The following is a 14,609-nucleotide window of genomic DNA, read 5'->3' as shown; positions in this document are numbered from 1 at the left end:
CATCTCTCCCTCTCTCCTTCACTCTCTTCTCTCTCCTCGACTGCCTGCTGAATAGAATGTCTGAGTGCAGTGGGTCACGTGACGAGACGTGTGTGGTGGGTCATTCCTAATGAGGAGCTACTGCCTGTCTCTATAGCGACTGCTCCTCTCTCCCTCTCTCTCTCCCGCTCTCTCTGTCTCTCTCTCTCTCCCTTCCTCCCTCCCTCCCTCTATCCTCATTCGCCCACAGAGACACTATTTCAATGGTAAATAAATGTGTATCTAAAGTCTCAGAAATAATTATTTGGCTGTTCCCATAGGAGAACCCTTTTTGGTTCCAGGTAGAACCCACTGTGGGAACCAAAATATTTCTACCTGGAACCATAAAGGGTTCTTCAAAGGGTTATCCTATGGGGACAGCCAAAGAACCCTTTTAGGTTCTAGATAGAACCTGTTTTTAAGAGTGTAGGTGTGAGGAATACTCCCCCCTCCTTTAGTCCCCATAAAAAAAACAATATTAAGGCTGTGTACCAGGTCTTACATACTGTAGATTAATTTCCTTGTCTCCTTTCCTTCATGATCACTGATTAAATACTGTAGATTCATTTCCTTGTCTCCTTTCCTTCATGATCACTGATTTAAAAAGGACTTGATAGGTGACAGAAAGATGGGTGACACCTATTCAGTCAATTCACGTGTCAATAGTGACAAAGGAACGGTGACAAGGAAATGAATATGTAAGTCTATCAACACACAGACTACAGACAGTCTGTCTATCTGACTCTGTAGCTAGCTACTGATGACGGACAGACTGTCCATCAGTCCGACTGACATTCACAGACCAGCTCCTGAACACAACAGCAGAGCAGCCATTACCATAATCTGTCAATCAACCAATCAGTGAATCAATCAATTAGGATTAATGAATTAACAAAGGGACAACGGGTAACACAATCTAAGAGTATTGTTAATTAATAAAATATGTTGATATAGAGGTAATCATAATAAGCAGTAGAGTTAAAGCGAGGATAGAGGGAGGAAGAGGAGGGGTCTTTAGGTCACATGGTCACTGGGAGGAACGGTAGGAAATGTGGGTAAAACAACAACAAGGTGGATCAAGGGGGGGAGGAGGAGGAGGAGGAGGAGGAAGAGGAAGAGGGTTCGCTATAGCTACCAGGCAGGGAGTAACAAAATGGTGGTCGGTCGGTTGAGGGAAAAACAAGACACACAGGAGCAATGGATGTCAGTGAAAAGCCACATCCAGGCAGATGGATATGGGGCCATAAAGGACTTAATGGCATTGCTACAGAGGTTAATCCCTTCAATCTATAATAACCTACTGCACATATCTATCCATGGAAACAGACAGCAAAGGGTACTAGTCAAGACTGATGTGTAACGGTGTTGTGGGCGGGGCATCTCAAAGGTCAAGGGTAAGATTAGGACAGTCTATAGTTCCCTATATAGTGCACTACCTTTGACCAGAGCCCTGTAGTGCACTACGTGGGGAATAGTGTGCCATTTCAGACACAACCTGGGAGATTAAATGACCCTTTTGAGGCGGCCCTAATGGTGCCTGTTCCCAGTGGTGGCAATACTCTTTCTTCTCTAACCTTGGATTCAGCCCTGCATCCCCTGCAGCATTCTTTGTAAGCTCTGTGATTGGGAGACCAGTGACTGATTGGCTCTTTAGAGAGTACCATCCTCCTAGTGAACAGAGCAGCCATTACACATAGATGCTAACTGGGACTGTACCACCTACTGTGGCACCCCTCTGAATCCATACAGACATGCTGTACGAAGGGAGGACTAGCTGACTTCTATTGATAAGGAGGGGTGACTGACGGCCAAATCAGGACACGCAGGGGGGGTTGCAGTGCAACGAAAGCAAGAGAAGGAAGAAAAAGCAGTGATAAGAGCAAATGGATAAAGAGGGAAAGAGAAAAGAAGAGGAGGAGGAGGCAAAGAAGGAGATGAAACCTGAGGAGGCCTCAGAGAACCAGCGGCTACTTGTGATGAACAGATGAAAGATCTGAGAGGCAGAAATGGAGCCAAAAGAAAGAGAGAAAGAGAGGAGGAGAGAAGGGCACTGCATTTAAAGCTGTTTGAGTGATAGAGAGAAAGAGAGTGGACACTGAAGCACCTGGAAATGGGAGAAAGTGCTTAACGAGGGACAGACTCATGTCACATGATCAAGGAGAAACTTTGGCCAGTGTGATTCTACCATTGTCTTTTTGAGTTGAAAATGAAAACAAATAAATGTAAGATTCGCCCTGAAGTAAGGAAAATTGAGGAAGGAAGAAACAAAGAAAGAGAGAGGGAAGCAGAGAGAAGAATATAAAACAATGTGGAGAAGCGAGGAGAGGAGGACGAGTCACTTGGATCTGGAGGGAACCAATTAGAGATAGGGTCAAATTACTAATTGCAAACAATAGAGAAATGATTAAATCATACTCAATGAGGTCGAGTGAGACCTGCAGGGTCAGATGGAGAACTATGTCAGCATGAGGAGTTGTCAGGTGGCTGTGGCCCAACATGTGGACACGTTGAGGAGAGGAGAGATAGGTTTACAGTGAATGGGAGAAGAGAAGAAAGGTTTACGGACCATGAAGTGGTAAGAATGTACACAATGTTATCTGTCTTTAAGTTTGTGAATGGCCACTGGTATGTGGTTTGTATAGTGGTTAAACCATGATATAAGAATGCTCTCTCTTTTTCTCTCTCAGAAATAGTTCATGGACCTCCAGAGTGGTCAGCTGGTTTGTGTGTATGTGTGTGTGTGTGTGTGTGTGTGTGTGTGTGTGTGTGTGTGTGTGTGTGTGTGTGTGTGTGTGTGTGTGTGTGTGTGTGTGTGTGTGTGTGTGTGTGTGTGTGTGTGTGGTGCGTGCGTGCGTGCGTGCGTGCGTGCGTGCGTGTAGGTCAGGCTGGTGTCATCAGAGGCAAGGAGGAAATCTGGAAGGATCTTAGAGTCTTGGTTATAATCCAGAAAGAGAGAGGGAGAGAAAGAGAGAAAGAAAGGGGAGGGATATCAACATCAAACATGACCACTACACAAGGTGCTGGGTTAGGAAGGCGTATGAGGAGAGGAGGGAGGAGGAGGAGGAGGGAGGGGCGAGCTGTGGTTTTTATGTTCATTGTGGTCTTTACCTTTTTGATCCACTTCTATTCAAGCATCGGAAAAAGGAGAAAGAGAGAGGAAGACAGGGAGAGAGAGAGAGAGAGACAGAGTAAGAGAGACAGAGAGAAAAAGAGAGAGAGCAAAGAGAATGAAAGAAAAACAGGTGCAGGAAAAAAGACAAAATTGAGATTAAATAAAATGCTATCCTTTCTCTCTTTTCTTTAAGCATGTTATTTGTTCTGTGTTACGGTTGGCTACTCAGAGAAAGGATGGCGACTCAAATGAAAAAGGAGGAGGGAAAATGGCCTGACCTCGGTTTTCCTCCATTTCCATTCCATTAACCCAACAATCCCCAACCATCCACACATACATGTACCCAACCCGACCTCCTGTTTTTACGTCTTAGGATCCCACCCCTCCCTCCCTCCCTCCCTCTTTCTTTCTCTCCTTCCGAACTCCAGCTCCTGGGTCCTGTCAGGGAGAGAAAAACACATATATGTTCCTGAAGAATCTTCTTTGGAAGCAGCTGTGGGAGAAATAGAGCTAGATAGAGGGATGGAGAGATGAGAGGGTGATGAGGAAAGTGGCCCAGTGTGTGGGGTGTGTTGTGGCCTTGCGGGGGTTCACTGTGCCTCTCGTCTAGCCCCTCTCCAGGGTTACAGGGTCTACATTGAAACTGTCTCTTAATCCCAAGAAAGTGGCGCTGCGTCTGTACGCCAAATCACGGCGCTCAGCTACAGAACCCCGCCATTCGCTCAATCCATCGACCAGCCAATCAATGGGGAGCAGCTTGCTCGCCGGGCTCAGATGCACTCATCAAAAGAGAAGGAAGGAAGAAAGAGAGAGAACAAAGAAACAGAGGGATTGAGAGACAGAAGGAGGAGACAGACGAAAGTAAAGCGCGCGCGAGAGAGAGAGAGAGCGAGCACAGTCTGAGACACGGCCCTGTCTTTTGGTCTACACCAGGCTCATCAAACACTAATCACTAGTCTGTGTGTTGAGCCTCTATGAGGCTTTTGCTGACATAAGTAGTTATGGCAGTTTGTAAGGCAGCTTTCCATAGACATCACTCATTGTGGCGGACGAATGAGTGGTGTGTGTGTGCACGTGTGTGTGAGAGAGGTGTGTCTGTGTGTGTATGTGTGTGTGTGTGTGTGTGTGTGTGTGTGTGTGTGTGTGTGTGTGTGTGTGTGTGTGTGTGTGTGTGTGTGTGTGTGTGTGTGTGTGTGTGTGTGTGTGTGTGTGTGTGTGTGTGTGTGTGTGTGTGTGTGTGTTTCTTCCCTGCCACGTGGAAGGAGATGTGTCATGGACATGTGTCCGGCATGTTGCTGCCGCTGAACGTGTGAATGCTGTGTGAAGCCTTTTGGTCCCTGGAGAGCCTTGTCATGTGAAGTCATCACCTCTCTCATCAACAGTACAGCATGAGAGGTGTCTGTACTGGACACATTCCAGGAAAGAGTAGAAGAGGAGGAAGAAGAGGAGGAGGAAGAGATAGAGAGAGAGAGAGAGAGAGAGAGAGAGAGAGAGAGGGGGGGGGGTCTTTTTGCATCACGGCATCAGAGCAAAAGAGCACCACCATCTCTATAGCTTTTATCATCAGACAGCTAGATCAGACGCTGGGAGAAACCCTGTGAAGAGAGTAGGAGTGGCAGCCATTTCATCCTTCAGGGGAGCATCTATGGGCTCATGTATGGGTCCCACGTGGCCAGGGCAGGGGGGCACCAGGGGGGCAGGAGGAGGGAGCTAACTCCCACTGCTAGAGCATCGGAGCAAGAGGAGAGGGCAGAAGGAGGAGGGGGAGACTGAGGCGGGAGGAGGGGAGAGGGAGGCAGAAGGAAGGGAGAGGGCAGAAGGAGAAGGGGGAGAATGAGGCGGGAGGAGGGGAGAGGGAGGCAGAAGGAAGGGAGAGGGCAGAAGGAGAAGGGGGAGAATGAGGCGGGAGGAGGGGAGAGGGAGGCAGAAGGAAGGGAGAGGGCGGAAGAAGGAGGGGGAGAATGAGGCAGGATGAGGCTCACAGTGTCAGAACAGCATGGTGGACGGAGAAAGCGAGAGAGAGAGAGGCGAGAGCAAGATGCTCATGGCTGTAAACAGACACACTGTGGGCTGATGGGTAAAGTGGGGACCTGCATGGTGCAGTGTGGAGGTTTGATGTGGTGTCTCTTTATGACAGTTATGTGTCAGACAGGGTCCAAGGGGGAGCAGGGGGTCCTTTATATCATGTTTCTGTGTGACCTGTTTTCTAAACACACACTACCTTCAGGGAGATAACAAAATTGTGTGTGTTGGTGTGGAGGGTGATGGAGTGGAGGAGAGGAGGTAGAATAAAGGAGAGGTAGAGAGAACGAGAGAGAGAAGCAGAGAAATGAGAATGAAGGAGAGAGGTAGAGAGAACGAGACTGCCCGAATAAAACAGGGATGAACTGCTTTGGTGAGGAAGAGGAGAGAAGGAGAAGAAAATAGGAAGATTTGATTTGTTGACGTCCTCTGGTCCTTGTCTGCTGCTCTGTAAAGTAGCACACACACACACACACACACACACACACACACACACACACACACACACACACACACACACACACACACACACACACACACACACACACACACACACACACACACACACACACACACACACACACACACACACACACACACACACACTGTGCATTGCGGGGTGTTAGTGTACAGTAGAGCCACCTGGGTCTCTGAGTGTCTGATTCATTCAGGCTCCATCGTAGGTCCCCTGGTGAGAATGAAAACCCAGACTCCTCCTCTGCTCAGCACTGCTCTCCAGAACCCTATCAATTACCCCCACTGCTAACGAGGCCCAGCACGCTAACACAGAGCTACATATACACAGACACCTGAGGAGCACTGCAGGACAACCTTTCTTCTCCTCTCTCCTTCACCACACTGCTGAGAAATAGCATGCCCTCTCTCCTCTCCTGCTGTCTCTTCATCCCTCATTCATTTCTTCCAGGCTCAACCCAATCCTCCCATTTGTCGTTCACCAAACATGCGTCCCTGATGGTGTCCCTACACATATTTATAGAATCTCCCTTTCTGACATCATTGCATTTCTCTCTCTTTCTCTCTGAAACGTGTCAAACTACAACACAGTTCCCTTCTCCTGACAAACCCATTCCGACAAGTCAACTATACGTTACAGAAGCTTTGTGTCCAGCGACAAGTCAACTATACGTTACAGAAGCTTTGTGTCCAGAAAGGCACTTATATGATTACACACCCCAGAATACATGTATGTGATTCAAATGTCCCGATCCGCAGTACACAGACCCAGTGGTGACTTATAGAAATGTATAGAAGGACATTATACAGAAGATAAAGCTACTAAACAGTATAGAGTAGCACAGTACGTGACGGTGATTTAAAAATTTAATTATTCAGTTAGCTGCACTGTTATTATTCACAAGATAAGTTGGCCAACTGATGCAATAGCAGAAGGCCTGACTCTCCACTGAGAGTAACAGTCCGGGTCGTGTACCACAGATCTCCCCACTGGAAAGAGCAGTGGGGATCAATAATGATGTAGTGCTACATTTACTGGGAGCAGGAACAGGTAGAGTCCCACTCCCCTCTCTGCTCTCTCCTCTCTCCTCTGTACACTTTCCTCTCTGCACTCTCCTCTCTGCTCTCTCCTCTCTACACTCTCCTCTCTCCTCTCTGCACTCTCCTCTCTGCACTCTCCTCTCTGCTCTCTACACTTTCCTCTCTGCACTCTCCTCTCTCCTCTGTACACCTTCCTCTCTGCACTCTCCTCTCTGCTCTCTACACTCTCATCTCTACACTCTCCTCTCTGCTCTCTACACTCTCCTCTCTGCACTCTCCTCTCTGCACTCTCCTCTCTACACTCTCCTCTCTACACTCTCCTCTCTGCTCTCTACATTTACTGGGAGCAGGAACATGTAGAGTCCCTCTCTCCTCTGTACACTTTCCTCTCTGTACTCTCCTCTCTGCTCTCTACACTCTCCTCTCTGCACTCTCCTCTCTGCTCTCTACACTCTCCTCTCTGCACTCTCCTCTCTGCACTCTCCTCTCTACACTCTTCTCTCTACATTCTCCTCTCTGCACTCTCCTCTCTGCACTCTCCTCTCTACACTCTCCTCTCTGCTCTCTACATTTACTGGGAGCAGGAACATGTAGATTCCCTCTCTCCTCTGTACACTTTCCTCTCTGTACTCTCCTCTCTGCTCTCTACACTCTCCTCTCTGCACTCTCCTCTCTGCTCTCTACACTCTCCTCTCTGCACTCTCCTCTCTGCACTCTCCTCTCTACACTCTTCTCTCTACATTCTCCTCTCTGCTCTCTACATTTACTGGGAGCAGGAACATGTAGAGTCCCACTCTCCTCTCTACACTCTGCTCTCTGCACTCTGCTCTCTACATTTACTGGGAGCAGGGACAGATAGAGTTCCACTCTCCTCTCTACACTCTCCTCTCTACACTCTCCTCTCTGCACTCTCCTCTCTACACTCTCCTCTCTGCACTCTCCTCTCTACACTCTCCTCTCTACACTCTCCTCTGCAATCTGCTCTCTCCTCTCTGCACTCTCCTCTCTACACTCTCCTCTCTGCACTCTGCTTTCTGCACTCTCCTCTCTGCACTCTCCTCTCTGCACTCTCCTCTCTACACTCTCCTCTCTGCTCTCTCCTCTCTACACTCTGCTCTCTGCACTCTCCTCTCTGCACTCTGCACCCTCCTCTCTACACTCTCCTCTCTGCTCTCTGCATTCTCCTCTCTACACTCTCCTCTCTGCTCTCTCCTCTGCACTCTGCTCTCTCCTCTCTACACTCTCCTCTCTACACTCTCCTCTCTGCATTCTCCTTTCTACACTCTCCTCTCTACACTCTCCTCTCTGCTCTCTGCATTCTCCTCTCTACACTCTCCTCTCTACACTCTCCTCTCTGCACTCTCCTCTCTGCACTCTGCTCTCTGCACTCTCCTCTCTGCTCTATGCACTCTCCTCTCTGCACTCTCCTCTCTACTCTCTCCTCTCTACACTCTCCTCTCTGCACTCTCCTCTCTACACTCTCCTCTCTGCACTCTCCTCTCTGCTCTCTCCTCTCTGCACTCTCCTCTCTACACTCTCCTCTCTGCTCTCTGCACTCTCCTCTCTCCTCTCTACACTCTCCTCTCTGCACTCTCCTCTCTACACTCTCATCTCTGCACTCTCCTCTCTGCTCTCTCCTCTCTTCACTCTCCTCTCTACACTCTCCTCTCTGCACTCTCCTCTCTACACTCTGCTCTCTACTCTCTCCTCTCTGCACTCTCCTCTCTACACGCTCCTCTCTGCACTCTCCTCTCTGCACTCTCCTCTCTCCTCTCTACACTCTCCTCTCTGCTCTCTACTCTCTCCTCTCTACACTCTGCTCTCTGCACTCTCCTCTCTACACTCTACACTCTCCTCTCTACACTCTCCTCTCTGCACTCTCCTCTCTACACTCTCCTCTCTCCTCTCTACACTCTCCTCTCTACACTCTGCTCTCTGCACTCTCCTCTCTGCACTCTCCTCTCTACACTCTCCTCTCTACTCTCTCCTCTCTACACTCTCCTCTCTCCACTCTCCTCTCTGCACTCTCCTCTCTGCTCTCTCCTCTCTACACTCTCCTCTCTGCACTCTGCTCTCTGCACTCTCCTCTCTACACTTTCCTCTCTGCACACTCCTCTCTACACTCTCCTCTCTCCTCTCTACACTCTCCTCTCTACTCTCTCCTCTCTACACTCTGCTCTCTACTCTCTCCTCTCTACACTCTCCTCTCTACTCTCTCCTCTCTACACTCTCCTCTCTACACTCTCCTCTCTACACTCTCCTCTCTACACTCTCCTCTCTACACTCTCCTCTCTACACTCTCCTCTCTCCTCTCTGCACTCTCCTCTCTACACTCTCCTCTCTACTCTCTCCTCTCTACACTCTCCTCTCTACTCTCTCCTCTCTACACTCTCCTCTCTACACTCTCCTCTCTACACTCTCCTCTCTACACTCTCCTCTCTACACTCTCCTCTCTCCTCTCTACACTCTCCTCTCTCCTCTCTACTCTCTCCTCTCTCCTCTCTACACTCTCCTCTCTACACTCTCCTCTCTACTCTCTCCTCTCTACACTCTCCTCTCTACACTCTCTTCTCTACACTCTCCTCTCTACACTCTCCTCTCTACACTCTCCTCTCTACACTCTCCTCTCTCCTCTCTACTCTCTCCTCTCTACACTCTCCTCTCTGCTCTCTCCTCTCTCCTCTCTGCTCTCTACATTTACTGGGTTCCTGCAGGCTTGGTCAGCAGCAGTTGTAGACGAACGTTAGGGTCTTCCCAACAACGCAGAGAGAAAGAACATAGAGAAATAATAGGAAATGAATTACACCTAGTTATACAAGTACCAATAAATACACAATGAGTAACGATAACCTGGCTATATACACAAAGTACCAGTACCTAATCGATGTGAAGGGATACGAGGTAATTGAGGTAGATATGTACATATAACTAGGAATAAAGTCACTAGACAACATGATATGCATCTACTGTGGTGTAGGATTTTTACTCCAGGAAATATATATATAGTATATTATAGTATAGTATAGTGTTGTTTAATGATGTGTGGTGAACTAGGAAATACATATAGTGTGTAGTATAGTTTGGTATAATAAGGTATAGTTTATACAGTACACTCAGTATGTGTTGATAGAAGCCCGTTCTAAAGCAAGCCTTGACAGAGTGAATCTGTGGCTCTGTCACAACAGTTTGTCTTGTTGTGTTCTGCCCAGTGAAGACAAAGTGATGTCTCTGTAAGGGCTTGCAGGGTTTTTGGCTCTGTGAGATATGACTTGACTTGTTGGCTGTTGTTATGTTCTGCTGGCATGCTCACACATCCTAACACACACATTAACACACACACTAACACACACACACACACACACACACACAGAGAAACACACTGGCCGCCTCTTCTGAGCTCATCTGACAGTGCTGTGTCGACTCAGCTGCTTCGCCTGTCCACCTCCCCGTTTCACAAAGCACTGTGTGACATGCACACAGAGGACCCTGTCACACACACACTTGCACGCAACCCCCCCCCCCCCCCCCCACACACACACATATACACACGTGTCGTGCCTGCAAGCATCATTCCAGCTGCCAACAGCAGCGCTTTAAACACCATCCCTCTATCCCTAACCCCCATCCCTCACCCGTTAAGTAGAACCAAACAAACAAACATATGTCACCCATAAAGACACCAAAACACCCTACATTCCCAGTGAGCCATGAAAGATGGGGCATTACCAGAGCGATTAGCAGCAGCAAATTCAATTAATCTCTGCAGAGGGAGAGGGGTAGAGAGCGTGGAGGGATGGTACTCCCCTCTCCTGGTAATTAATAGAAGCCCAGTTTGTTGCCACTAGGTTTGGGATGAGGTGACCCTCTCCTGGTAATTAATAGAAGCCCAGTTAGTTGCCACTAGGTTTGGGATGAGGTGACCCTCTCCTGGTAATTAATAGAAGCCCAGTTAGTTGCCACTAGTTTTGGGATGAGGTGACCCTCTCCTGGTAATTAATAGAAGCCCAGTTAGTTGCCACTAGGTTTGGGATGAGGAGGACTGTAACACTGAATCTAATTCACTCAGGATCTATTTATATTCTGGTGGCAGAGCCCGACAACACGTAACGTGGTGCGGCGGAATGCGGCGCGGGTGGGGAGAACTAACGTGTATGTGTGTGTGTTTGCAAGTCTGGTCTGGCTCACAGCCCATCCCTGAGGGAGAGGAGAAGACTGACGAAGGACTGCTCTAATTGGCTCGTCTTTCTCACTTCAGACAGCTAAGACTTTTCATCACGACGCGATCAGGTTCCAATTTTCTCATAACCCTCCACCCTCCTTCCTTCAGATCCAATAAACAAGCTTCTTTAATAGAAGATGCGAATAGGAAAAATGCAAGTCAGCAGCTATTTAATCATCACTTTCAATTGGCTCCTGTGTACAGTCAGAGGGAAATGTCTGGTCTGGAATAAGAGAGAATAAGAGAGGATGGAAGAGGAAACTATTTATTTATAACCCAGGACCAGATCACCACCTAACAACAAAACAACACCAGAGGAGAGCCACATAAAGTAGAACATAGCAACCAGGGGCCAGCCAACCTGACCACCACAACAAGTCAACTCACATCTCAGGGCTACATTCAGAGAGAGAGATGATAGAGGACACTGAAAGAGGACATGATCTCACCCAAAGGCTGCAGGGCAAAAGAGAGTGAGAAGAAGAAATATAACACAGACTAGAAAATCTTCCCCAACAGCAATGGTCACAGTTATAACTTTTACTGTTGCGATGGTAACAGGATTCAACCCTGAACTACAGTATATATCTAGAGGCAGGTTAGCTGAGGGCCTGTGAGCGCTGAGCAGAGGAGGGTCAGAGTTCATCGTAATCTTAAAGGGGCACAGCCAGCCAGGTAGGACAGCCCCCCTAGAGGCCTGGAGGTCCTGCTGCTCTTTATGTTGTACTTGGACAGTTGAAAGTGGAGTGTTGGGACAACTCCTACAGGTGACAGTGGAGTGTTGGGACAACTCCTACAACCTGCAAAGAAACAAGAAAGCGACAGAGGGATGGAAAGAGATGAGACCAATGGAGCGAGTGAAAGAAATGTGGCAATGAGTTGTAGAAGAACGGCATGAAACAAAGAGAGAGAAGGTTGACAGAGAAGGAGAGATGAAAAAGGCGATATTGACATCGAGATATGTTGAGAGGAAGAGAGGAGTGTGAGAATTCAGAGAAGAGGTCAGGGAGTTGTTGATGTCGGTTTTACTTTCTTCAGTTCCTGTACTCACGGCTCCCTGAAGGAAAAAACATAGACATTCACCCACAGAGTATCTTTTACCCACCTCTCCCCTTCATCCCTCCCATAGTCATCAATAAACCCCCCCCCCCCCCCACACACACACACACACCACACTTCTGTCTCTTCCCAGTGGAGGGGGGATGAGGCGGCAGCCCCCCTGGAATACTCCTGCACAGTGAGAGGATCAATGCTGAGAGTAATAGTACATGAGGAGGAGGGGACACTGTCTGAGCAGAGATTTTCACATGACTGAGGCTCCACACAACACCAGAATCCTCACCCTGTCTGCCTGTGTTCTTGTGTACTTGTGTGTGTGCGTGCTTTAGGGTTTGAGTGAGAGTGTGTGAGAGACAGTGTGTGATGTGGGTGTGGGTTTCTGTGCGTATTTGTGTATGTGTGTGTGTGTTTGTACTTGTGTTTGTGCGTGTGTATGAGCAACAGAGCGCGTGTGTAATGTGTGTGTACGTGTGTGTGTGTATGTCACACCTGCCACGGAGATGTGAGCAGCACCCGAGGAAGCCGGCAGCCAGTTACCATGGGGATATTGAAATGTGCACATCTTCAGGGTCATGTGGTCTAAAATAAGCCCTTTGCTGTTTGTGTTAACATTCCCATTGTGGCATGATGACACAGACACACTCTCCTGCCTCCCAGTCTCACTGCGGCCAATTTTCATTGTTATTGGAAATCAGAGGGACTACTAAGGTGTTTGGCACCAGATAAAGCAAACTAGCAGGCCCAGGGGTCAACGTGTGTGTGAGTGTGGTGGTGTGTGTTACCGCTATGATCGGCAATAAAGGCTGACCCCTCGCTGTACCCGCTGTATGAAGTGCTTATCTGCCATGGTGTTTGTGGAGCACCTTCCCCGTGTGAAAATCTCTCTCAGCCTCTGGAGCGTTGCACTGTCGATGGAGAAAAAGGGTTTAGTGCTGTGTGTGTGTGTGTGTGTGTGTGTGTGTGTGTGTGTGTGTGTGTGTGTGTGTGTGTGTGTGTGTGTGTGTGTGTGTGTGTGTGTGTGTGTGTGTGTGTGTGTGTGTGTGTGTGTGTGTGTGTGTGTGTGTGTGTGTGTGTAAGAGAGAGAGAGAGAGCAAGAGCGAGAGAGCAATGTGTGTCTGTCTGGTCTGGTCTTGGTCTGTCTGTTTGTGTGTGTGGCTGAGTGTGTGAGAGAGAGAGTCTGTGTGTGTTGGTGTGAATGCCAGTCAGTTGTTGAGAGGGCTGAGAGGGGTTAGGTGGGGGAGAAGGGGGATGGGGGGTGGGGAAGGGGGTAAGGGGTGTGGGAGATGGGGGGTCTGGGTACTCACTGTAGGGGACACACTCGTACTGTATCTCCAGGTACTTGTAGGTCCCTGGGCAGGGGTCTGGGAACACATCGGACCCTGCCACGACCACACACTGGGTACGGTTATTACACCTGTCCCACAGAGAGAGAGAGAGAGAGAGAGAGAGAGAGAGAGAGAGAGAGAGAGAGAGAGAGAGAGAGAGAGAGAGAGAGAGAGAGAGAGAGAGAGAGAGAGAGAGAGAGAGAGAGAGAGAGAGAGAGAGAGAGAGAGAGAGAGAGAGAGAGAGAGAGAGAGAGAGAGAGAGAACATCAAAAGGAACACAAAATTCAACATACCAATTAGGATCTGGCTAAAAATACTTGAATCAGTTATAGAACCCATTGCCCTTTATGGTTGTGAGGTCTGGGGTCCGCTCACCAACCAAGAATTCACAAAATGGGACACCATTTTGAGACTCTGCATGTAGAATTATGCAAAAATATCCTCTGTGTTCAACGTAGAACACCAAATAATGCATGCAGAGTAGAATTAGGCCGATACCCGCTAATTATCAAAATCCAGAAAAGAGATGTTAAATTCTACAACCACCTAAAAGGAAACAATTCCCAAACCTTCCATAACAAAGCCATCACCTACAGAGAGATTAACCTGGAGAAGACTCTGTTCACAAACACATACAGACCCCACATAGTCCCAGGACAGCAACACAATTAGAACCAACCAAATCACGAGAAAACAAAAAGATAATTACTTGACACATTGGAAAGAATTTACTAAAACAAATAGAATGCTATTGGACCCTAAACAGAGAGTACACAGTGACAGAATATCTGACCCCTGTGACTGACCCAAAATGAATGACATCTTTGACTATGTACAGACAGTCAGCATAGCCTTGCTATTGAGAAAGGCTGCCCACCGAAGGCAGACCTGGCTCTCAAGAGAAGACAGACTATGTGCACACTGCCCACAAAATGAGGTGGAAATTGACCTGCACTTCCTATCCTCCTACCAAATGTATGACCATATTAGAGACACTTATTTCCCTCAGATTACCTAGACCCACAAAGAATTTGAAAACAAATCCGATTTTGATAAACTCCAATATTTATTGGGTGAAATACCACAGTGTGCATCACAGCAGCAAGATTTGTGACCTGTTGCCGCAAGAAAAGGGTGAAGTGAAGAACAAACACCATTGTTAATACAGCCTATATATATGTTTATTTATTTTCCCTTTTGTACTTTTTACACATCATTACAACACTGTATAAATACATAATATGACATTTGAGTGTAATGTTTACTGTTAATTTTGTATTGTTTATTTATCTTTTGTTTATTATCTATTTCACTTTCGTTGGCAATGTAAACATATGTT

The 14,609-nt window shown here is 47.8% G+C and overlaps 1 protein-coding gene across 2 annotated transcripts in view; it reads right to left on the bottom strand.

The window, feature by feature from the left end:
* Positions 1-14,609, bottom strand: part of LOC129845465 (adhesion G protein-coupled receptor L1-like) — a 118,233-nt gene that overhangs the window by 57,061 nt on the left and 46,563 nt on the right. Inside the window, exon 3 of one of the 2 annotated variants that reach the window (XM_055913409.1) lies at positions 13,250-13,359. In XM_055913409.1, coding sequence (XP_055769384.1) covers positions 13,250-13,359 — 110 coding nt within the window. Of the gene's footprint in view, positions 1-3,126; positions 3,506-13,249; positions 13,360-14,609 lie in introns of those variants that run through there. The other variant, XM_055913411.1, reaches the window with a different exon arrangement.

The sequence above is a fragment of the Salvelinus fontinalis genome, unplaced genomic scaffold, assembly GCF_029448725.1.
Source record: "Salvelinus fontinalis isolate EN_2023a unplaced genomic scaffold, ASM2944872v1 scaffold_0313, whole genome shotgun sequence".
Classification (NCBI taxonomy): domain Eukaryota; kingdom Metazoa; phylum Chordata; class Actinopteri; order Salmoniformes; family Salmonidae; genus Salvelinus; species Salvelinus fontinalis.
This window is presented reverse-complemented; position numbering and strand designations above follow the sequence as displayed.